The 22,382-nt window shown below is 51.5% G+C and overlaps 2 protein-coding genes across 2 annotated transcripts in view; both read right to left on the bottom strand.

Moving 5' to 3' along the window:
- The window catches only part of LOC132216800 (sialoadhesin-like), a 162,922-nt gene that overhangs the window by 110,803 nt on the left and 29,737 nt on the right, over window positions 1-22,382 (bottom strand). The gene's annotated exons all lie outside the window — the stretch shown is intronic.
- On the bottom strand, window positions 15,082-22,367 carry LOC132217179 (carcinoembryonic antigen-related cell adhesion molecule 1-like). Its single transcript, XM_059667269.1, has 7 exons — window positions 22,361-22,367; window positions 20,873-20,914; window positions 20,242-20,385; window positions 18,548-18,826; window positions 17,470-17,590; window positions 16,090-16,121; window positions 15,082-15,418 (listed from the first exon to the last, which is right to left on the bottom strand). The coding sequence occupies exons 1-7, from the start codon at window positions 22,365-22,367 to the stop codon at window positions 15,216-15,218; spliced, it is 828 nt and encodes a 275-aa protein (XP_059523252.1). The 3' UTR covers window positions 15,082-15,215.

The raw sequence follows: 22,382 nt of genomic DNA, 5'->3' as shown, positions 1-22,382 counted from the left end.
AATCTTTCCTACCTACTAGACCAAGCATGTCAAACTCGTGGCCCATGGGCTGCATGCGGCCCGCAACAAATAATTTTGCGACCCAGTAAATACAATGATATGTAAGAAACGTTTCAATAAAAATTTTGTAACTTTGCTGTGAAGTAAGAAATAAAATAATCTGCTTGATATGTAATAATGCTATTAGTATACCAAAGTTATACATTGAAAATTGAAGCTTTTTTTGGAGCCCATCTAAACTTAAACCTTGTTCATTTGGCCCATGTTAGCCTTTGAGTTTGACATACTTATACTAGACAATGATATTCTGATTATCAGCTAGGATAATGAAGTTAGTTTTTTGGCCACACACTGGTGGTCTTCTACTATCAATATAAGCTTTGGTACATTTTTTCAGGCTATCCTATATAATAAAAACCTAATATGCTAAGTATTCGACTGCTTGTTCTACCGTTCGACCAGTCGCTATGATGTGCATGGACCACCAGGGAGCAGATGCTCTGATCGGTAGGTTAGATTACTGCTGGGGTCCAGCCAATCGCCTTGGAGCCCTCCTATAGTCCCTCCCTGATCCCAATCATTCACTGGTGGGGTCCCTCGACCTGGCCTGTGGGGTATGGGTCAAAACTGGCTATCCGACATCCCTTGAGGGATCCTGGATTTTGAGAGGGTGCAGGCCAGGCCGATGGACCCACCATGATGTGCATAAATGGCTAATATGCACATCAACCGAACGGTGGAATGACTGGCCGTTATGATGTGCACTGACCACCAGGGGGCAGGCGCTCAACACAGCAGCTGCTCTCTAGTGGTCAGTGTGCTCCCACAGGGGGAGCGCCACTGGGCCTCTAGTATCCTATATAATAATAGAGAAACATGGTAATTAGCCGTACCTCCGCTACACTTCCCATTGGCTAATCAGCGAGATATGCAAATTAACTGCCAACCAAGATGGCGGCGGGCAGCCAGGCAGCTTGAAGTGAACAGGAGGCTTGCTTGCTTCAGTGACAGTGGAAGCCAATGTTCCCTGTCTGCCGCTGCTGGCCTCTGAGCTTGCAGTTTAAGAAACATTGTTACAAATATAGAAGCTAAACAAAACCCCAGAATCCTGCTTTCAGCCAGCCGGGCCTCAGAGCTGGAGTTGAAACAGTGTTTCGATTATAGAACCCAAACAAACCAGATACCTGCTTTCAGCAGCTGAGGTCTCAGAGCTGGAGCCAAGCCTCAGAGAGAAAGCCGGCTCTCAGTTCCAGTGACAGCCATAGAAGGTAAATAAATCCCAGAATAAAAAAGAAAAAGAAAAAAGGAGAGGTTTGGAGCTTCAGTCGCTTGCCAGCCTGAAAACGGCCCTCAGCCTCTCACCCAGACTGGCCAGGCATCCCCAGTGGGGACCCCCACCCTGAAAGGGGTGTGATCAACTGGAAACAGCCATCATCCCCTCATCCAGGCTGGCCAGGCACCCCAGTGGGGACCCCCACCCTGAAGGGGGTATGACCAGCTGCAAACAGCCATCATCCTTTCACCCAGGCTGGCCAGTCACCCTAGTGGGGACCCCCACCCTGAAGGGGGTGTGACCAGCTGCAAACAGCCATCATCTCCTCACCCAGGCTGGCCAGTCACCCCAGTGGGGACCCCCACCCTGAAGGGGGTGTGACCAGCTGCAAACAGCCATCATCCCCTCACCCAGGCTGGCCAGGCACCCAGTGGGAACCCCCACCCTGAAGGGTGTGTGACCAGCTGGAAACAGCCATCATCCCCTCATCCAGGCTGGGCAGGCACCCAAGTGGGACCCCACCCTGATCCAGGACACCCTTCAGGGTAAACCAGCCAGCCCCCACCCGTGTACCAGGCCTCTATCCTATATAGTAAAAGGGTAATATGACTCCCAGCACCGGGATCAGCAGAGCCACGAGGCCTCATGCCCCGGGATCAGCGGAGCCGTGAGGCTTCCCGGCACCGGGATCAGTGGAACTGCGAGACCTCCTAGCACTGGGATCAGCAGAGCAGTGAGACCTCCCAGCACCAGGATCAGCGGAGCAGCGAGGCCTCTCTGCCCCTGTGTCAAGTGGAGCCGCGAGCTCTCCCTGCACTGGGATCAGCGGAGCCGCAAGGCCTCCTGGCCCCTGGAGCAGCATGACAGGGGGCAGAGCCCAAACTCCCTGATCACCCTGCGGCTCTGTTCATGACAGGGGAAGGCGCCCCAACCCTCTGATTGGCCCTGCTCTGTGCCTGATAAGGGGGAGCTCCCCAACCCCCTGATCAGCCCTGCTCTGTGTGTGACAGGGGGTGGTGCGGTAACCTCCCCTTCAACCCTGCCTTGAGTGTGACAGGGGGCGGCGCCCCAACCCCCCAATCGGCCCTGCTCTGAGCCCAACCAGGGGCTGCACCTAGGGATTGGGCCTGCCCTCTGCCACCCGGGAGCGGGCCTCCCGAGGGGTCCCAGACTGTGAGAGGGCACAAGTGAGGCTGAGGGACACCCCCCACGCCCCAGTGCACAAATTTTTTGTGCACTGGGCCTCTAGTCTATTATAAAGAACTTACCTAGGACAAACCCCTCCAAGAACATGTCCCTAATAATTCCCCTGGTACAATTATATATAGATCTAATCTAGAGGAGTATTTTAGGTGAATATTGTCTAAACATAGGAATGGATGAAATTAACTGCCCAGAAGAAAAATTGGAACTTCTGGATAGTAGTAGATACTTGTTCCCCCTCAGATCCTTCCTTGTCTAATATTAGACATTTTCTGTTCCTAATCAGTGTTACCGGTTTAATATTGTTGCTTTTGTTCCTGGTATGTAAATGTTATATTGGATGCAAAAAAAACAAAACTTGACAAACAGCAAAAAGACTTGGATTCTGGTGGCTCAAAATGAGAAATGCTCCAGAATACTTTTTAACAAGCACATATAGGATCTGACTGCCTCCCATTTAACTGCCCTTTTTTTTCGAATAATAATAATTCGACCTTAATTGCCATCTAAGGTTATGGTCTTGCCCCATCCCCAGTGGTCCACCTGTTCAGCAAGACATGCTGACACTGAGACATCCTAGAATGAGCCTTCCTAGCACTGTGGGACTCCATTAACCAAAAGGTTGGTCATCAATGCATCCTTTGGATTGATTTATGACCAAAAGGGGGATGTGTGGATGAAGGGGCCACATACTAACCTGACAAGCTCAGGGGAGGCCTGCATGGCAGTCTTGCAAACTCAGAGACCTAAAGTAACCACAATGGGTGGTCTGAATTTAAACTTAAAATAAAAACAGTTATGGTGGGTAGTTACATCCTAGGCCGGTATTTTCACTGACAAGGCCAACTTTTACCTTAACTGAGCCTATCTGTCTTTTTGCATCTATGATGACATATCCTTGAAATGTCAGGGTAACTTATAACTTCCCTTTTTCCAGACCCCTTGGGGTACAACCCAATGCCCTGGGCACCAGGACAGATACCACAAAATCCTTCATTGTTATTGTTATCATGTTAATTGTTGACTGTTAACTATCCTGCACCATCTAAGTATGTGTCTATCATTTTACTTTTTATCCAATCCCAAAGGTTTCCCCACTTTGCTTTCTCCTGCCTCTCTAATCTTTCACCAATGGATTTAATGTAACCCACCTATGTCCCCTCCTGTGATTGCAGTGTATAAAAATAGATGAAAAACCACCATTCTCTGGAGAATTATCCCAATTTATTGAGATATTGCTTCCTGGCAATTGTCAACAGCTTGGCTCAAATAAACTCACACAAATTCTTTACTGGTTTGAATGTTTTTACATTAACACTCAGCAAGCGTTTGGTGGACCCCACAGTCTCCATCTAACAAGCTGTCAGGAGATGCTGATCATACCGGCCTGCAAAGCACTTTCAATGACAAGGATGATGGGGATCCCTGCTCCCTAAGAGGATGACATACCCACTTAACTCCACCCTTGGCCTGTGCTGTGTCCTGGACATTGGTCTGTCAGCACCACACAGAGAGCCCCAGGGATCCCCAAACCCAGGGGATTATTTATTTGTGTGACACCGAAACCCAGCTGGGCCCTGCATCTTCTCTGTGTTCTCAAAATGCTGGGAAGGTTGGATTTCTTCCCAGCAGGAAGGTCACAGAGGTGACTCGGGGTGAGAAGGTGTCGTCTGAGTGATGATTGGTGAGGGGATCCACCTTCTGTCTTCGGGTGTCACCAGCCTGGTTTCTGCTTCCAGGGACAGAGTCCCAGGTCCAGCAGTCTCAGTAGGACCTCAGTGAAGGGGGCAGGGGGTGTCCTGCATGTCAGATGGGGGGACTGTGGTGGGAGGTCATGTGGCTGTGAGCTCCCTGGTTCTTGAGGGCCATGATTTTTTTTTTTAAAGAATATTCACTTATTTATACATATTGCTAAGTAAACTTCTCTTTTAAACAGGAACATAAAAACACAGCAGGGCTTTGCACAAGTGGAATTTATAAACAGTTGGTTTGTATACACATCAAAATAAGTTAGAATGGAATTCATCCAGGAGTTTCCAAGTCCCCTGAGAGGCCTCACACCTCTTTTGCAAAGTTTGGGGTCGAGGGGTGAGGACAGGAGACTTGCCAGGACCACCCTCCCCCATCCCCGCCCCAAATCATGAGTTGTGCTGTCCCTTTCTCTTAGGTTTGTCCAGGTTCAAGGCACAGAGTAGGGGCGTTCAATTATTGAACTCGCAGAGGGTCCGCTGTTGGTGGGGCTGCGGGTGGGAAGGAGAGCCCCACCCTGGGGTCCCGAACCTTCTCCCTTGGGTTTCCAAGACCACGGCCACTGCACTGGCAGGAGGGAGAGGAGGAGAAAAAGGAGGAGGAGGAGGAGGTGGAGGAGGAAGAGGAGGAGGAGGAGGAGGTACAGGGTTCTTTTGGGTACTGTTACAGAATTTAACAGGCGACCAAAAAATATGCAGGAGTACTGGAGACACAGGAAAAACCCATTTATTTTCAGATGTTCACATGTACTAGTATAGGACTCGGGAGATGTTTTCTCTCCAAATCCTGAGCAAGCCAATATGGAGGAAGCTTTCTCTTTATACCCTTTGTTTTCTTTGTCCCCCAAATATGGGGTGGGACTTCCAGACCTTTTGTGGGCTTTGCAAAAAGCCCCATGTGTTGGGATGGGGGCTGTGAGACCTCATCTAAAGGCCTGACCTGGCGCCAGTGCTGATAACTCCGTCTGGGGGTTGTGTATTCTTCATGGTTTATGGCCTCTCTAAAATGGGAGTAGTACTTAGGTAAAGAGGTCTTGCAAGACCAGATAATTAAAGAAGGGGCAGTGACTAGACTATAGGCTAACAAGAATGTGCATTAGGTTACTGGCACAGATTCAGATTGCTAGCCCCCCAAAATGTCTCTTTTTCCCCATTAGTACCAGGGGAGAAAGACATTGTGGGAAGAGGTAGTTGTCAGGGATGATGCATCTGAGCAGAAGAAATTGTCTTCTACATTGACAAGGTCACTTCCACCTGAGGGTCATTGTGGCGGGCACCTGGGTGCTGGGGGGCCTGGGGTCTGGAGAGCACACTTGGGGCGAGGCTCCATGGGCCCCAGACCGCTCATCTGTTACTTAATGTGAGCTGTAGCGGAGAAGGAGGGGCCCCTGGCTGCCTGATCCCAGGCTACTGTGTCCTCCCCTCAGTCCTGATCACAGCCACCCTGAGGCCGGGCTTGGCTCTTCACTAAGGTACAGCTTTGGAGGGGCTGCATTGCGAAGTGGTCCCCCATCCCAGCTGTCCCCCAACCTGGGTTGAAGTTAGTGGCTTTGGGGACAGCCCTGCCCGCCCCTCCCCACAGAGGCCTCAGGAGGCCAGTGGGCAGAACCTGGCTGCCCTGAGTTCTGAATGTGCTATTTCCCTGCCCAGGGCCTGCAGCCTCCAGTTCCAGGGGCAGGAGCTGCCTGGGGACAGGCCAGGAGGGCAGGCTGCTGAGGGAGCTCTGGCCTCTGGTGGGAGATGCAGAGTGAGTCACTGGTGAGGGGCTGGGAGAGGGTGGAGGGCCTGCCCCACTGCCTCCTCCTGCTTCCCGCCTGCCTCCTGAGCCTCCCAGCCAGCAGCTGGGCCCTGAGGACTGGAGCACAGCCCCCGGAGTTTTCTGGGCCAGGTGGCTCTAGGTTGGGGGTCACAAAGCTCAGAAAGCACACAAGAAAGCTTCCCTTGAGAAAAAGCGAACGGTCTCCATCAGAAAAGGTTATGGGCGACATAGAGTTGAAAAGGAAAAATATAAAATAAATTACCTTCCAAATACCCCCATTAACTAATATATATATACTAGAGGCCTGATGCATGAAATTCGTGCAAGTGTAGGCCTTCGCAGCCCCAGCTGCCTCCTGGCCCCAGCTGCCAGGGCCCTAGGAGTCTCGGCTACTTCGCAGCCCCGTGGCCTTCCACCAACTCCTGCCCACACCTGCCTTGGTCTGGTGCTGCCCATGTCTGCTGCCACACACCCCCAATTCTGCAGAGCGCCCCCCCCCCCGCAATAGATTGTCCTGCAAAGGCTGGCCTGGGCCTCCCTCTTTGAGGCGATTATGGAGTCCCCCATCATTTGCCTCCCGACAAGTGGCCTGGGCCTCTCTCTGGAGGGTGATCAATCATGGAGTCCTCCCCCACATCAATCGCCCCGCAGAGGGTGGCCTGGGCCTTCCTTTTTGGGGCGATTGTGAGGCGATGGTGGCCCCCCTGACCAATCACATAACACCCGCCTTGGCTGGCCTGGTGCCAGTGCATGTCATAGTGTGGTTTCCGGACAGTCATTCTGCTGTTCGGCCATTCAGTCAATTTGTATATTGCGCTTTTATTATTATAGATGAGATATGCTATGAAATAGATTGCATATGCTATATTTTTACAAGAACACTATTTAAAAAAAATGTTCTACTTTGTAAATATGCTAGAGGCCAAGTGCAGGAAATTCCTGCAATGGGGGGGTGGAGGTGTCCCTCAGCCAGGCCTGCACCCTCTCACAATCCGGGACCCCTCAGGGGATGTCTGACCGCTGGTTTTGGGGACCAGGCCTAAACTGGCAGTCGGACACCCCCCAAGGGATGTAGCAGTGCGCCAAGTGGCAGACGGCCAGGGATGAGCCAGAACCAGGGCCGAGCGCCGGTGGAGCTCATCCCAGCCCTCTGCTCTTGCTGCTGCCACTCAGTAGTGCTGCATCAGAGTCAGGAAAGGCTCCCACCTCAGCTGCATTCACCAGCCGTGAGCCCGGCTTCTGGCTGAGGGATGCTCCTGTGGGAGCTCACTGACCACCAGGGGGTAGCTCCAGCCTTGAGCGTCTGCCCCCTGGTGGTCAGTGAGCATCATAGCGACTGGATGACCAGTCATTCTGGTCATCCGTCGTAATGGTTGCTTAGGTATATATATTTCCACTATGGCCTTCATTTTCCTTTTTAAAGGTTGCTCTTCCTGGGTGCCTACAGACTCTTGGCTGTCCCCATCCTCAATATGGATACTTGTTGCACCTTAAAGAAGAAAAATGCTCCAGTCCCACCCCTGACAGTTCCTGTGGGTCCCCAGTGACTTCTTCACGGTGCCCTGCCCCTCGCTTAAGGGGCCCTTGCCTGTTCTAGTTAGTGTAGCTTGACCAAGGCGTGTCTCGGCTCAGCTCACGGTGGAGACCCTGAGCTGGGACACAGCATGTGTGGTGCCCCAGCTAAGACAGAATTGGGTGACATCTTCCAAAACCCACCTTAGGCAGTAAGATGGGGTCTTATGGTTGTTGGCTGGAGAAGGTGTCCGATGGCCAGGCTCCAGAGCAGCTCGGGAGGCACCTGGAGGTAGAAGGCAGAGGCCCTGCCTGCTCTGGGCCTGGGCTGTTCCCAGCCGGGGGCTCGAGAGTGGGAGTAGGCAGTGCTGAGCAGCTGGGGCTCCAACATCTCTAGAGGCAGGCAGGGGAGAAACAAGGCCTGGTGGGAGTGACCCCTTCTTCAGTGTCTGGGCCCCTGAGGGGCCGTCACTGGGCCCTGCCCACACTGGCTGCCCCAGCAATGCTGGGCCTGCAGACACCTGAGAACCTGAGCCCTTGTGACCTGTCCCTTACCCACCCTCCCACAGCAGCAGGCCCAGGAGACACAGACCTGGGTCCCTGTTACCCTTCCTTCCCCAAAAGCCTGGGGCCTGGGCCTAGTTCACAGCTGAGGCCAGTGGTACAGTCCATTTGGTCTACAAGTCCCTAGTGGTGCAAACAACTCAGTGTCAGGGCAGGGCTCTGTACAGTGGGGCAGTAGCTCATTTCTCAGCTGCAGGAACACAGCCTGCAGCCCGTGGGTCTCACCCCCACGCTAAGGCCCCCCTCACCCGGTTCTGGGCGGCCCAGCTTTGCTATAGCACGTGGCAGAAAGACATCTTCTTCATGGCCTGCTCGGTGAGGACGCTGGCCTCGGTGCTGTCGTCCACGCCCACGTATGCATAGGCATTCTCCTTGAAGCCCTCCATCTCCTGCTGGCTATCAAGCTCTGAGGGGTAAGTGCCCGTCAGCTCCATCATGGGGTCTTGGCTGTCTAGGCCGAAGTCTATGATGCCGTGCTTGACCGTAATGGCCGGCTCAGTTTGCCTTTGAGGTTAAACTTGCTAAAAGGGCTTGTGGTCCACGTGCAGGTGAAAGTGGCCCGTGAGGGCCAGGATTTTAGGGAAACCTTACATCTCTGCATCTGTTGGCTGAGCCTGTCCATGTGCTTCCTGACCCTTGGTGCAGCCTCTGTCCTCTGCCTGGGGGACTTGCTTGTGGTCACCCTGCCTTCCCCATGGTGGTACAAGGCAGGGAGTGGGGAGCTGCACAAGGTCCCTGAGAGAGCAGGTTCTCCTAGTCCCCTAGAAGGAGCCCGTGGGACAAAGGGGACACATGGGAGGAGCCCAGAAGGGTCTGTGTAGGAAATCAGGCTCCTTTCCCATCTCCTTCACCAAAGCCAGGTTCCTATGTTAATTTCCTGTGTTTTTGGTGAGTGCCAATGTCGCCCCCTGGAGGGCGTAAGGTGACCTGCGGCTGCATCTGGGATGCTGACCAGGCTCCAGAGGGTGGGAGCTGACCCTGAGTCCTGGGCAGGGGTGGGCTTTGACATCCAGGCTGAGTGGCCAGTCACTGTGTGTCTAGGCTGCCTGACTTCACACAGGACAGGGTGAGCACAGGGAGAGGGTGGTGGTTGTCCAGAAGACTCCGGATCCAGTGTCAGGAGAACTTCCCACCCAGGAGGAGCTTGCTGTCCCTGAGGTTTCAAGGAAGGGCCTGGTGAGGGCTCCTGTGGGGCTTCCAGGAGAGGGTGCTGGCCTGGGGCTCTGATGCCCAGGATGCCCTGTGTGTCCCCATCACAGCACTGGGCACTGCATCCAAGTTCCCTGTGTCCCTGACTGTCATCTGCTCTAGGCCTCCCCATGGGCCCAGGATCTGGAGCAGCTCCACGTGGAGACTCAGCCAAGGGACCCTGAGAGGAGGCCCCCCTGGGACCCTCAGCCCCTCTGACGTGGAAGCACTCCAGATGCTGGGTTCTCCTGACCCATCCTGCACGAGAAGTTCCCCAGGACATCATGGGCTGGTGAGATGTTTTCAGAGACACAGCCAGGTGACCCCACATATCAGGGCCTCGGGCACAGGGATTTTCTCCCTGACTTCCTTTGAGGTAAAGGTGGGCTCCTTCCTCCAGTGGTAGTAACTCACCTGGGTCAAGAGTCCAGAGTTTGTGCCAGGTCAGGTGTCAGTGAGAAGAGAAGGACACAGGCTGTCACCAAGATCTACCCTGGGGAGATGAGATGTCACTCACAAGGTAGAGGTGGGAAGGGCTGTGATTTAGGAGGAATGAATGGGGGTCTGACCCCTCACTGTTAGGAGACCCCTGCCCTCCCTTTTTGGGACAAACAAGGGCACTTGCTGGCCTCCTCTCATGCTGACACCAGGCCCCGGTCTCCAGGGAATATGCTCTGCCCACAGATGTCACAGGTGGTAGGATTAGAGGGCAGGTTCCAGGCTTTAATGTTGTGGTTTCTATCATTTACTTAATGGTGTCTGTGAAGCAATGTGAGGGTGCAGACAGGCAGAGCTGGGTATCGATCTGGCTTCTGTCTCATCCTCACTGAGACTGTCGCTGGAGTGAGGCTTCTGTTCAGAGTCCCTGCCTGGGCACAAGGACTGGACCTTCCCATCTGTCATCAGGGGTTATCTTAGATGCCAGCACCCTGGCTCTGCCTCCCACTCTCACTTCAGGTTCCCTCCTCCTCAGACCCCTGATTCCCGCCTTGCTCAGCACGGCCTCTGTGGCACAAGGTCCAGACACTCAAAGTGCCAAGTGACCAAACCAGAGGCCTCAGTAACCCTCTGGACGTCGGAGGCAGGTGCTGGATCAGGGTTGCCTCATGGGAAAGGCCTCCAGGTCTGAGTATCCACCACCTGTGGGGACTGGCAGGTTCTATCATGGTGGGTGGGATGTGGTCACAGGGTGCATCCGGGAGCACCTAGGAGCTGTCCTGAGAGCTGAGAGCCCTGTGGGTGCTTTGATGCAGTGATTCGATTTCCAGAACTTCCTGCTGTCTGTGGATTGGCTCAAAGGCCCCTATTGAACCATAAAGAGGGGCTGGACTCTTCCAGCCTCTGGCCAGACCCACCAATCAGTGCCGGTGGATGCAGGGACATCAGGGCTCAGGGACAGCACACAGGGCGCACACCTGTCTTGAGGGCCAGGGGAGCTTAGCAGTTACCTCATCCTTCTGCTGGTGGGAGGTGGTGGGATCTGGGTGAGTGCCCAGAAGTCTCCTCTACTTTTGCTTTTCAGATTTAAAGGGCTAAAGGGTAATAATTCCTACTTACAAACAATATAGGTGCAGAGGCATGGATACATGGACCAGATCTCAGAGGGGAGGGAGTGGGGGCAACAGGAAGAGATTAACCAAAAACATATATGCCTAGACCATGGACACAGGCAGTAATGGGGTGAATGCCTGTGGAGGGTTGGGGGCCGGTGGAAGAAGAGAAAGGGCGAAGTGGGGGACATCTGTTACTGTCAACAATGAAAATTGTTTTAAGAACTGTAGCTAGCCTCTTGATAGAAGGGACTCTTACATCATTGTAAAATGAAAACATGCACTGGAATATTCTTTAGAGGAAAGCCAATAACCATTTTCCATTTATCAGTAACTGTGATGCAGGTTTAATTTTTCTAGTTTATCATCCATAACACTTTTTGTAGTTTAGCTCTTAGGAAATGGTGAAAGCCGCCCATGATCCATGTTTTAGTTCAAGAATGTGGACATTATGTGGACTCTCCTGTGATTTTAAGCATTCATATAGGTCACCTTCTGTGAACACTAATGCCATTTTCCTCTATCCATTTGTTACTCATCCCTGTGCAGAGAGACTCACATTTTCCCTGGAAAGCATCTGACCACCATTGAAAAGAAAGTGTGTAGATGCTTCTGGTTGATGATGATGGCGCTGAAGGTGGAGGTCTGTTCAGGGTGGGCCAAAGCAACAGTTTTTGAGAACTTTTTCCTCAAAATTACCTGCAGACGACACGTGTCACATGTTGGGATGGAGGGTGGACAGAAATAGAGGTCGGTAATTTAGGTACCACACCCAAGAGTGGACAGCAGATTCTGCTCAGAGTGTGAGAGGTGGAGGGATGAATGGTGAGGACACTACAAAGGCCCATACCCAACCCCTTAATGAGGGAACATTATAGGTCCTGCAGTTCAGAGAGGGGCCCAGGTATTTGGACAGGGGTTGTCCGCCAACAGGTGCTGGAAATGAGACTTGACTCTGTCCATTTTGGGGGCATAATTTCATTTTTAAGTTATGATGTCACAGTGTATGATTCTGAAAATATAGACAAACTCCTATGATATAGTTTTCCTCTTAATAAGACGTTTCTTCCTAACGATAGAAATGACTGTCTTTACTACTAAGATGCATGAGATGGTAAGAACATCAGAGTAGGCTGTCATATAGCATATAGATTTGTTATGATGTATTTTCTCTTCTCAGTGCCCACAGAATTTTCCTCACCCAACTTTGCAGTACAACCCACTGGTGTCAATCTGATTTGTGGGCACACCCTTTCACAACCCAGTCTTCCAGCCGGTGAGCCAAGGCAGCCATCAGTCATCACCTCTAACTATGCCTCCTTCTGAACCTGAATGTGCCCTCTGTCCAAGGTCAGCCCCAGTCTCTCAACTCTCCTGCCCCTTTCTCTCCTCTTGTAGCAGGAACAAGCCACTAGAGGGCACCCACACTCCTCCTTGAGCTCCTGGGGACTTTTCCATCACCTGAGACAAGTAAATGCAAGTGTTTTTACTGCAACAGCCCCACCCTTCAAATACTCTTTAGATTTGTTCAGGGTGTAGCTCCTGCTTCAGACATCAGGGTCCCCAGGGAGCCTCTCACATTGAGGTGAGGCAGCGTGGTCTGGTGACCTGGAACCATTCCCAGGGCCTAATTTATTGTAGAGGGAGATGGTTCAGGGCAGTGGGTAATATAGGATAGACACCAGGGCCCAGATGTTCCTGCACGAGGGGTGGTCACAGGGGACAATGGTGTGAGCCTGTGGCTCTGAAGGCCTTGCCACTTACTACCTGTGCATATGGGCCTTGTCTGGGCTGCTGTGAAATATTTCAGACTGGGCCTTCCTCAGTGGGCAGTGGGTCCTCCTGGGTATTTCAAGATCCTTCCTATTGAAGAATGAGAAGAGATGTGTTATTGGCCTTAGAGAGTCACATTTTTTCCTAGAGCTGGAAATCATCAGACCACCATTAAAAAGAAAATGTCTAAATGCTATTCATTGATGATAATGGCACTCACGGTGGAGGTCTGCTCACCATGGGCGAGGTAGGTCTCTCAGCACCTGAGGGAGCAGGTAGTGTCAGGCTTCATTATTAACTTCAGATCAGGACCCAGGAGGTGGGAGGGTGAGGACCTCCCTGATCCTTCCCAACCTCCTCAGGACACCATGCTGGGCTGTCTGTGGGGAACTCAGCCTCCCCTCCCCCTCCCTGCAGTGCAGGACAGGGACCCAGAGCCCCTTCATGTAGAGTGGACCATGAGGAGCCCAGGTTTGAGAGGGCAGGTGGACGTGAGGAGAGAGTCTTATTCCTGGAGGTGGGAGCTGTGAGATGAGGGCCAGCAGGAGGCACACAGCCTGCTTAGCGCCTGCAGCTGAGTCAGTGCGCCAGAGCGTTTCCTCTGCAGAATCCAGCCTTTTCCCTGCGAACATTCCATTACCTCCCCTTCAGTGCTCCCAGCTGAGGCCTCAGTGCTTCCCCACTCAGTCCTGCATCAACTCTTTGTCCCCCTCACCCTCAGGCAGCTCTGTCTGCCCAACTGCCCAGTCCCCCCAGGGCTGCAGAATGGTCATTGCGGCCCCTGACCACCCAGTCTGGAGGTGCAGTCCTGCCTTTGTGCTCAGCTGTGGGACCAGGCTCTCAGGGTCCATGTCCTGATTACCATCACCTGCTAGGAGGTGGCAGCAGCTGAACAAGGGAGAGATGCAGGGACAATTGTTATCACCTTGTGTGTCTGCAAGTGGACATGTGGGGAAGGGTGCTGCAGCAGGGGAGAGGGGAGGCAGCACCAAGGAAATGGTGGAATTTCCTGCTAATTTAGATGCAGGTAGTGTGTGCCTTGGGAATTTAACAGACAGTTCATGGATATTTTCTTGGAGATAGATAAGAAGGTAGTTGTAAATCAATATATGGGTCCTCTCTCTTTGTTTCTTTATGAGTATGGCTAATGGTTTATCAATTTTGTTTATCCTTTCAAAGAACCTTCGTTTCAGTGATTTTTTTGTATTGTTTTTTAGTCTCTAATGGTATTTATTTCTGCTCTACTGTTTATTATTTCCTTTCTTCTACTTACTTTGGGCTTTTCTTGTTGTTCTCATTCTAGTTCTTTAAGTTTTAGGGTTAAGTAGTTTATTGCTTTTTTGTTTTTTCTGTGTGTGTGGTTTTTTTTTTTAGGTATGCCTGTAGTGCTATGAACTTCCCTCTCAGGACTGCTTTTGTTATGTACCAGAAATTTTGGGTTATTTTGTGTTCATTTTCATTTGTTTCCAGGAAGTTTTTGAGTTCTTTCTTGATCTCGTTGGTAACCCATTTAGTGTTAAATAACATGCTATTTAGCTTCCAAGTGTTTGAATGTTTTGGGGTGCTTTTACTGTAGTTGATTTCTAATTTCATTCTACTGTGACCTGAGAAGATGCTTGATATGATTTCAGTCTTCTTGAACTTGTAGAGACTTGTTTTGTGTCCTAACATGTGGTTTATTTTTTTGAATGTTCCACATGCACTTGAGAAGAATGTATATTCTGCTTTGTTGGCTAAAATGTTCTATAAATGTCTGTTAAATCCATCTGATCTAGTGTGTCCTTTCGAGTCTCTGTTTCCTTGTTAAGTTTTTGTCTGGAAGATCTGTCCAGTGATGTCAGAGGGGTGATAACGTCCCCTACTATGACTGTATTGTTGTCAATCTCTCCGTTAAAGTCCTCTAGAAGATTTGTTATAAATTGAGGCGCACCTATATTGGGTGCATATATGTTTATCAGGGTTATATACTCTTGTTAGATTGATCTTTTTATTATTATGCAGTGACCTTTGTTGTTCCTTGAGTTGGCCTTCATTTTGAAGTCTATTTTGTCAGATATGAGTATTGTTCCTGCAGCTTTTTTTTCTTTCCCATTTGCATGGAAAAAATTTTTCCATCCTTTCACTTTCATCCTGTGTCTGTCTTTTGTTTTGAGGTGGGTTTCTTGTAAACAGCATATAGTTTGGTCATATTTTTGTATCCATTCTGCTACCCTACACCTTTTGATTGGAGTATTTAATCCATTTACATTTAGGGTTATTATTGAGAGGTACTTATTTATAGCTATTTTAATTCTGTATGGCTAGGTTTCTCTCTCTGTTTCTTGTTCTTAGCAATCCCTTATAGCATTTTATTTTTTTTTAATCTCAAGGGAAACTCTTTTTAATATAATAATGTTAAATGCAATAAACATAAATTATTCAAAAAATGATCTTAAGTATAATAATATTACATGAAATAAACATTAATATTTCCAGAAAATAGGATTTTAAGTATAATAATATTATCTATAATGTATAACACAGTATGATATCACAAACATTGAAGGAAATATTAAAAATCTGCCAATAATAGGAGGACTACTATTATATTCTAAAATATTTTCCCCCCTCTGGCTCTATTTTTCTTCATCAGTTTATGTTGTTCATTATATTCCACAAATGAGTGAGATCATGTGCTGTTTATCTTTCTCCCACAGGCTTATTTCGCTTAGCATGATGCTCAGAGCTGGTTCTCTGGCACAGGCCTCATCCACAGGGTGTGGGGTCTCAGGTCCTGGAGGAACTAAGAAGCCACGTCTGCCCTGGGGACGATGTGGCAGTACACCTCTGTGTTTGGGTGGAGTAATTCCTGTCACAGAAAGAAGAGATCTCTGAGCCCCGCAGCCTCCTCAGAACCCGTGCTGTGGGGCTCTATGGGGGCTGACTGTGCTGGGCGTCTGTCCCCGGGCACCTCCCTCCCCCCACCCTCTGTTTTCACTTTTTCTGCCCTTTTCTGAGCCTGGAAGCACAGCCAGGGCTGGGCTGGGGGCAGATCCTGGGGCCCCTGGGACCTGCAGGACAGAATGTTCATAATCCACACTCACCTCATAGATGGGGACTGTTGTCTTGGGGTCAGATAGGGGGCCCTGTGCAGCAGGTAGAGAGGGCATCAGAGGACGGGGAGGGAGGGTTTTCTCTGCAGGACGGACAGCTCTGCCTCCTGAGCAGCTGTCTGCACACCTGTAGCCCAGCACCCCAATTCAGCCCACACTGCACGCCTTCTCCCTTGTTAGTCTGGGACCCAGACTGTTGTTCCTGGTACCCATTGTGCTCCATGCTTGACTCCAGGGTTCCACTCAGACTCCGGCCCTGCCCTGTCCACCCCTGATGTGAGGGCCCCACTAGGCCACTCAGGGATCCCCTTGTGCTGTCTGTTCTGGGGAGGGGGTCTGTGCTGTGTTGTGAGGTTGGAGGGTGCCCCTGCCCTGAGCGTGGGTCACTGAGGCCCTGGGTGAGGGAACAGGGAGGGGATGGACTTACCGGGAAGGCAGAGGTTCCAGAGGGACCCTGGCCTGGGAGCAGAGACAGGAGGAGTTAGCACCCAGAGGGGAGGAAGCTTTGGCCTGTTCTCCCAGGAGGGGATGGTTCTTTAGCTCCCAAGATCCAGTGGTGAAAGGTCATCTCATCTCCCAGGGTGAGACCTTCTGGCCATTTCAGCGTCCAGTGAGGGAGAGATGGTGACACATGACACAGCTTACAGGTCAGGTTGACTGGCGATTAGGGGTCCCCTGTGCAGAGTGGTGATTAGAATCCCCCTTGAAGCCCAGGGGAGGGTGAGGGCCTGAGGGACGAGGGCAGGAGTGGACACTGTGGGCCAGGCCCTGGGGCTCCAGGCTGAACAGACACTCACCAGGGGTGGCTGCTGGAGGTGGGTGCTCTCGGAGGCCATGCGGGTCACTGGCCCTGGGAAAGGTCAGACTTACTTGTGAGGGGTGCAGGGGAGCTTTGGTCTCATAACAGGGGGCAAGGAGGGTCTCTTTTCCCAGAAGAGGGTGGAGGCCTCTCTCCACTTTTTAGGGGGTCGGGCCCAGGAGAGGGGAACTGAGGCAAGGCCTCATGGATCCAAGGCGAACCTGGGCTCACAGGGAAAGGACCCACAGGCAGATGGGGGTCTGGGAGGAGTTACCAGGGAAGGGGCTATGGACCCAGGACAGGAATCCAACCTGAGGGTCTGACTTAGTGGAAAAGTCAAGGCCTCAGGGGTCAGCAGTGCCAGCCTCATGTAGCATCAGGATGAGTGTGGTGCCTGCTGTGGCCAGACCCGTCCTCAGGCCTATAGAGCTACACTGTGACCATGGCCTTTCCTGTCTCCATCCACCTGAACTAGAGGCAAAAACCACACCACAGGCTCTGCTATCATCCCGTCTCACACATCAGGATTGTGGTTAATAAACTGGCTTCATGGGGGCATTTGACCCAACCCACTCTGTCCAGGCTCTTCCACCCTCAGCTGTGTGGCTTTGGCCAGGATGACTTTCAGATCCTGAGGCAGCCCATCCCCTCACCTGGGAGGGTGGACTTAGATAAGCAACAGGAGGTGCCATACTGAGCACTTACTACCTGCCTGCACCGCTGTAGGTGTGTGGAGGGAACCAGGACAATCCTGAGGGCACAGTTCCTTAGTCGTGCCTCATTTATAGGTGAGGAAGCTGTTGAGGAAACCACCCTGGTCAGCAGCGGGTGAGGGAGGAGCTGGATGGAGGGAGTTAGGGGCCTCCATGGGGCAGCTGGGAGGCCACAGGGAGCTGGCCCAGAACCCTCTGGGGAAGTGGTCTTTGTCTTCCTGGCCTGGGCTCCGCTGGGCGTCAGCCTGGGTCAGGGGGAAGGATTAGGGTGAGGGTGAAGGAAATGCCATAGTACCTCCTCGTCCTCCTGAGGTACAGGAAATAGCCCAGGGAGGCCCCCAGAGCCACCACGACGAGGACCCCGATCACACTGCCAATGATGGTCCCCAAAGAGTAGCCCGTGTAGTTTTGTTCTGCTGAAAGGAGAAGCGAAAGGGGGAGGGGTGAAGGCCCAAGTCCATTTAGGGAAACTGGAGGGTCCTTGCAGGGGGAGGCCTGGTGAGGGAGGAAGGAATTGCCACCTGGTCTGTGCAGTTTGGGAGTGTCAGTCCTCCTGACACCCCACTTTTGGCGGTTGCATCATTCTCTGGTTTGCACATTCGAAACCTTCCATTGGCTCTACCTTTGCACACACTCTCACACCCACCATTCCCATGTCCTGGTAATTTTCCTCTTAACTCCTCTTTCCCTCACATGTTCTGTCTCTTACCCCCGTTTCTTCTTTTCCATCACTATGGACAGTTTAAGCGGGCATCTTACCTGTCAACTCAGTGCTGATGAGTAATAAGAATGTGCTGAGTGTTTTCAATGGCCCATAGGGTGGGAAATACTCTACTTTCATGTCATCTGATCCTTCCACCCCCACCAGGGACAGGGGTGTTACCCCCATGAGCACAAACAGAATCAGGGATGGGAGGTGCTTAATAAATTGCTGGAGTCACAGAACTGGTGAGTGATAAATGACATTTTCACCAAGTTCTTTTTGACTTCACAGTTACTGACAACAGTGTTTATAAAAATAACAATAATAATTGGTACACTGACTGAGTCCTGACTGAGCATGACCCTGGCTGAGGGCTTTAAATCATTAACCTCACAAGAATTATCCTAACAACGGTGTTTAGGTCCAGCTGTTTTATTCCAGTTTGGAGATGAGGAAACTGAGGCTCAGGTGGGTGAGAGCCTTCCCCGTAGTCAGACAGCTTAGACTCATAGAACTGAGGCAATGATGAGATTAGTCTAATCCTAGGGTCCGTACACATGTGCTCTATAGGCTCTGAAGGAGGCTCCCACCTCCTCAAGGCTTTCATCCATCTCACCCCCTGCCCGTGAAATATACAAAGAGCAAGTGAGAGAGGTGGAGAGTCACTCACATTGCACATCCAGCCTGAGGGGCTCACTTATGCCGGAACTGACGGGGTTGAAGACCTCACACTGAAAGCCCCCAGCGTCCTCCCTCCTGACAGGGTCTATGGTGAGGGTGCTGTTGTCCTGGGACAGCTTCATCCTGTCCGTGAGCAGGAGATTCTGGTTCTCAAAGAGCCACCGGATGGAGATCCCCCTGTCATTTGTGAGGCAGGTCAGGACCACGGCGTCCTTATGCTCTGTGACTGTGGCATGGCTGGCTCGGATGGAGGGCTTCCCTACAGGCTCTGTGGAGAAACAGAGGAGGTGACTGACTGAGAGTGGGCTCCTCCCCCAGAGATGTCAGCCACTCAATGGCCACAGTGATCTCTGTAAAGGTCACCAGAGGAGGACTCTGACCTCTGAAGGGTGAGGATCTTTGTTCAGGTGACAGTCTGTAAGGAGAGGGCTATACCTCCCCTCTGCCCTTCAGATCACCTCAGGATGACCCCTGACCTGTCTCCCTGGTTATCTGAGGTATTAGCACCAGGTGCCTTATAGCGTGTGTTCAGCATCTTCATCACCAGGTTGCATTTTCCACCCATTGACTTTTGTGTGATTCTTTCCCCGACCTTTCTCTAACTTTCTAAATAATCACACCCCCTCTCGAGTACAGTGGCTATACATAGAGATGGGAAGGCATTTCTCGTTTGTTAAATAATTTATTAGAGAATATAGCCCAGCCAGTCTTCATGGCCTTAGGACCTGGAGAAGTTTCAATCTAAAAGATTTCTCAGTGTGAGTAGGACTTTCACTTCCTGGCCTTTGGATGGAACATCAGGTAGAAGGAAGTCCCTAGAGAGAAATAGTCAGATTTAACATCAGGCTGGTACTCTTAGCGTCTTCAGTAAACTACACACCATGTGTTACTGCTCCTAATGTCCCATGAATATACTTACTTGTCAAGTAAGCACCACCATTTACTGTTCTCCATAGGAATGTCACATAGGCTTGTGCCACACAGTGTTGTACAGCTGGTGACTTCAGAGTCAGGACACAGCTCAGAGGGGTCTCCCCTGTGACTCACTCTCTCCCCATTTCCATGCAACCTTGTCTGAGGGAGGTCATGGTGTCGATGGGTGACATGACTTTGCCAGTCGGAGGACAGGCCGCCCATGCACCTTCAACATGGACCCCAGTCCCACCACAGACAATACAGAGCAGCCAGTCACCAGGTGAGCCTGGAGCAGAGCAGGGAGCAAGGGTTTGTCCTGCTCATCCCTCCTCAGAAGTGGTTTCCTCCTTTAGTTTGGGGAAAAGAGATGAGCTTGTTCCAAGCTTTGTATGTTCCTTGGAGCACATGGAGCAGGTAGCAGACAGGAGGTGACAGAAGGAAAGTGTTAGTGACAGGAGAAGCAGCTTGACCTTGAGGACCTTTGTTTTCCCCTCTGGGAAGCCCCTTCGATCCACCACCTGACTCTTTCTGGGGCTGAGAGAACCCCCTCCACACGTTCCTAGACTGGACCCCAGCTCTGCCATGAGAAATCAGAAGAGCAAGGGAGGAGAGTCTACAGAGATTTAGTGGGAGGGCTCAGGGGAAGACTTTGTGATTTGTTTGTGTCCATGGCCACAGGATGGGAGACAACACCCTGTAGGCTCTGTTCTGAAAACCATACAGACCTGCACCCCACAGCCTGGTGTCGATGGTCCAGGAGGCCCTTACCATAGACTGTGATAGTCTTGATTATGGTCTTATTGAGGCCAGAGACAGAGTTATGGGCAAGGCAGGTATAGGATCCACTATAATTCGAAGTGACGTTGGGGATGAAGAGCTCCTGTGTGGGGTGCTCTTGATAAGCCAAGAATACTGTGCAGGTGGGTTAGAGGCTGCCTGGCAGGAGAGTTTGAGGTTTGTCCCACGTAGGTAATGGGAGTCTGAGGGGGAAATGTTGGGGGCGTCATGTGCCTGTTCATATTGTTGGCCTCGAAGGGGAAGGACCCCTGGATGGGAGCCCAGCAGCAGCTCTTTCTCCTGGTGACCTGGGACACTAGCTCAGGATGAAGCCAAGGCTGCTGCTCCTACTGATATCTGTGTCCTCTCCTATTGCCCGGGAGGGTGGGCCTGGACACAGGTTTTAGCAGGACAATCTGCACAGTGGGGGAAGCAGAGCAGAGCAGGGAAGTGTGTCTGGAGTGAAGGAGGAGGCTGATAAAGGACATGGAAGGAGCAGATAGAGGCAGTGGAGTTTATGTGTGACTTCAAAGACCCCAGGGACTAAGAGCCCACAGCTGCCCCAGGGCAGGAGCAGTACAGCCTGGAAAACCCTCCCACAGTGGAACAGCCCCACAGTTACCAAGGGACAGATGGTCAGAGGCATGGACATAGTTCTCAGCACCTGTAGGGACAGGGAAAAGATGTGGCTAAAAACCTTTTAGGACTCTGCGTCCAGGTTCCAGTCTCTCTAGCAATTATGCATCATTCATTCATTCATTCTGTCATCATTTACCATCATTCCTTCTGTCCTTCATGAGAGAGCAAGTGAGTGCTGGTCTCTGAACTGGTAGCAGGTATAGGGTGGAGAGTGAGAAGGCAAAGTCCTTTCCTTCACAGTTAGTGGGAGTGGCACCAACACATCAGGAAACAAATAAGTGGTTTCAAGTCCAGTGCAGGGAGGTGTGGATCCGTAACCTGAGGGAAAGGCCTGGGCATTCACTGCACTGACTCTGAATGTTATTGTAGGTAATTTGATTCTAGAGTGAAAATTAATTCTCCATTTGTTTAATCACCAGACCAGAAAATCTACCTTGAGCTGGGGACTGCTAAGAACAAGCACTGAACCAATGGGTGGTCTCAGGGTCCACAGACACCTAAGACCTTGGTGGTGGATGAGAGGATGGGGCTGTGGCTGTACAAGGACCTTGCTGTGTCTGTGGAGCCTGATTCAGTGACTGTATCACACTGTGCCTCCGTTTCCCCGGAATAAAAACAGAACAAATGGTAAATGGACTCTGGATTACCATGTTGTCTGTGAATTGACCTTAAAACATCCCTGAACACTTGACCTCAAGCTCAGAATAGAGGAGACACTGACTTAAATGGCGACTGCCATTATTTGCCTCCATGAGAGAGAATTCCTGGGCTGAGCCCTGGTGGACAAAGAGCTGTCAGGAGCATCTTCTCTCCTCTGTTCCTTCCTGGAGACCTGACCTCCCTCTGGAGTTTCCTAAGTCCCTCAGAAGAGTCAGCTAACACAGGGTATTGTGTCTATCTGTGCTCTCCTGACACAGCCTTAGGTGAAGGACTAGGCTCTGTCTCTGTCCTGATGTGTCTCTTGGGGCTGAGCCCTGGCTGGTGAGCAGGAGTAGAGCCACTGCTCCCACCCAGCCCTTCCAGGATGTCAAACCCAACCTGACACAGGCTCCCCAGGTTCCCTGGAGTCAGGAGCCCTGGGACAGGGGTGTGGGAGGTGTTTCCAGGCTGAGCTTCTCTGTGAGGATTCCAGGGTCCCCTCAGGGCAGGGTGTGCCACGGTCTGCAGGGTTTTCTCAGTGTCATGGTCATGGGGATGGGGCCCAGGGACTGGACTGAGACTATGCTGAGTCTCCTGCTGTTGAGGCACTCCCGTCAGACTTCTCTTTGTGGAGAATGTCTGCAGGGCTGTAATCTGTGAAGGGAACTCTGACCTTAGGAAGTTTGTTTCCACTCTATGTGTCCTGCACTAAATGCCCAAACCCAGCCTGGGAGATGATGCAGAGGAGGATCGAGGCAGAGTCCAGGGCTGTCATTCCTGTGTGTGAAGTAGAGTCCCCGCCACCCCCCTCCCCCCCCGCCCCAGAACCCACAGGTCATAGAGCAATCACTCAC

This window comes from Myotis daubentonii, chromosome 15, assembly GCF_963259705.1.
Source record: "Myotis daubentonii chromosome 15, mMyoDau2.1, whole genome shotgun sequence".
In the NCBI taxonomy this organism is placed as follows: Eukaryota; Metazoa; Chordata; class Mammalia; order Chiroptera; family Vespertilionidae; genus Myotis; species Myotis daubentonii.
Note: the sequence above shows the minus strand (reverse complement) of the source record. Positions and strands in the feature narration are given on the sequence as shown.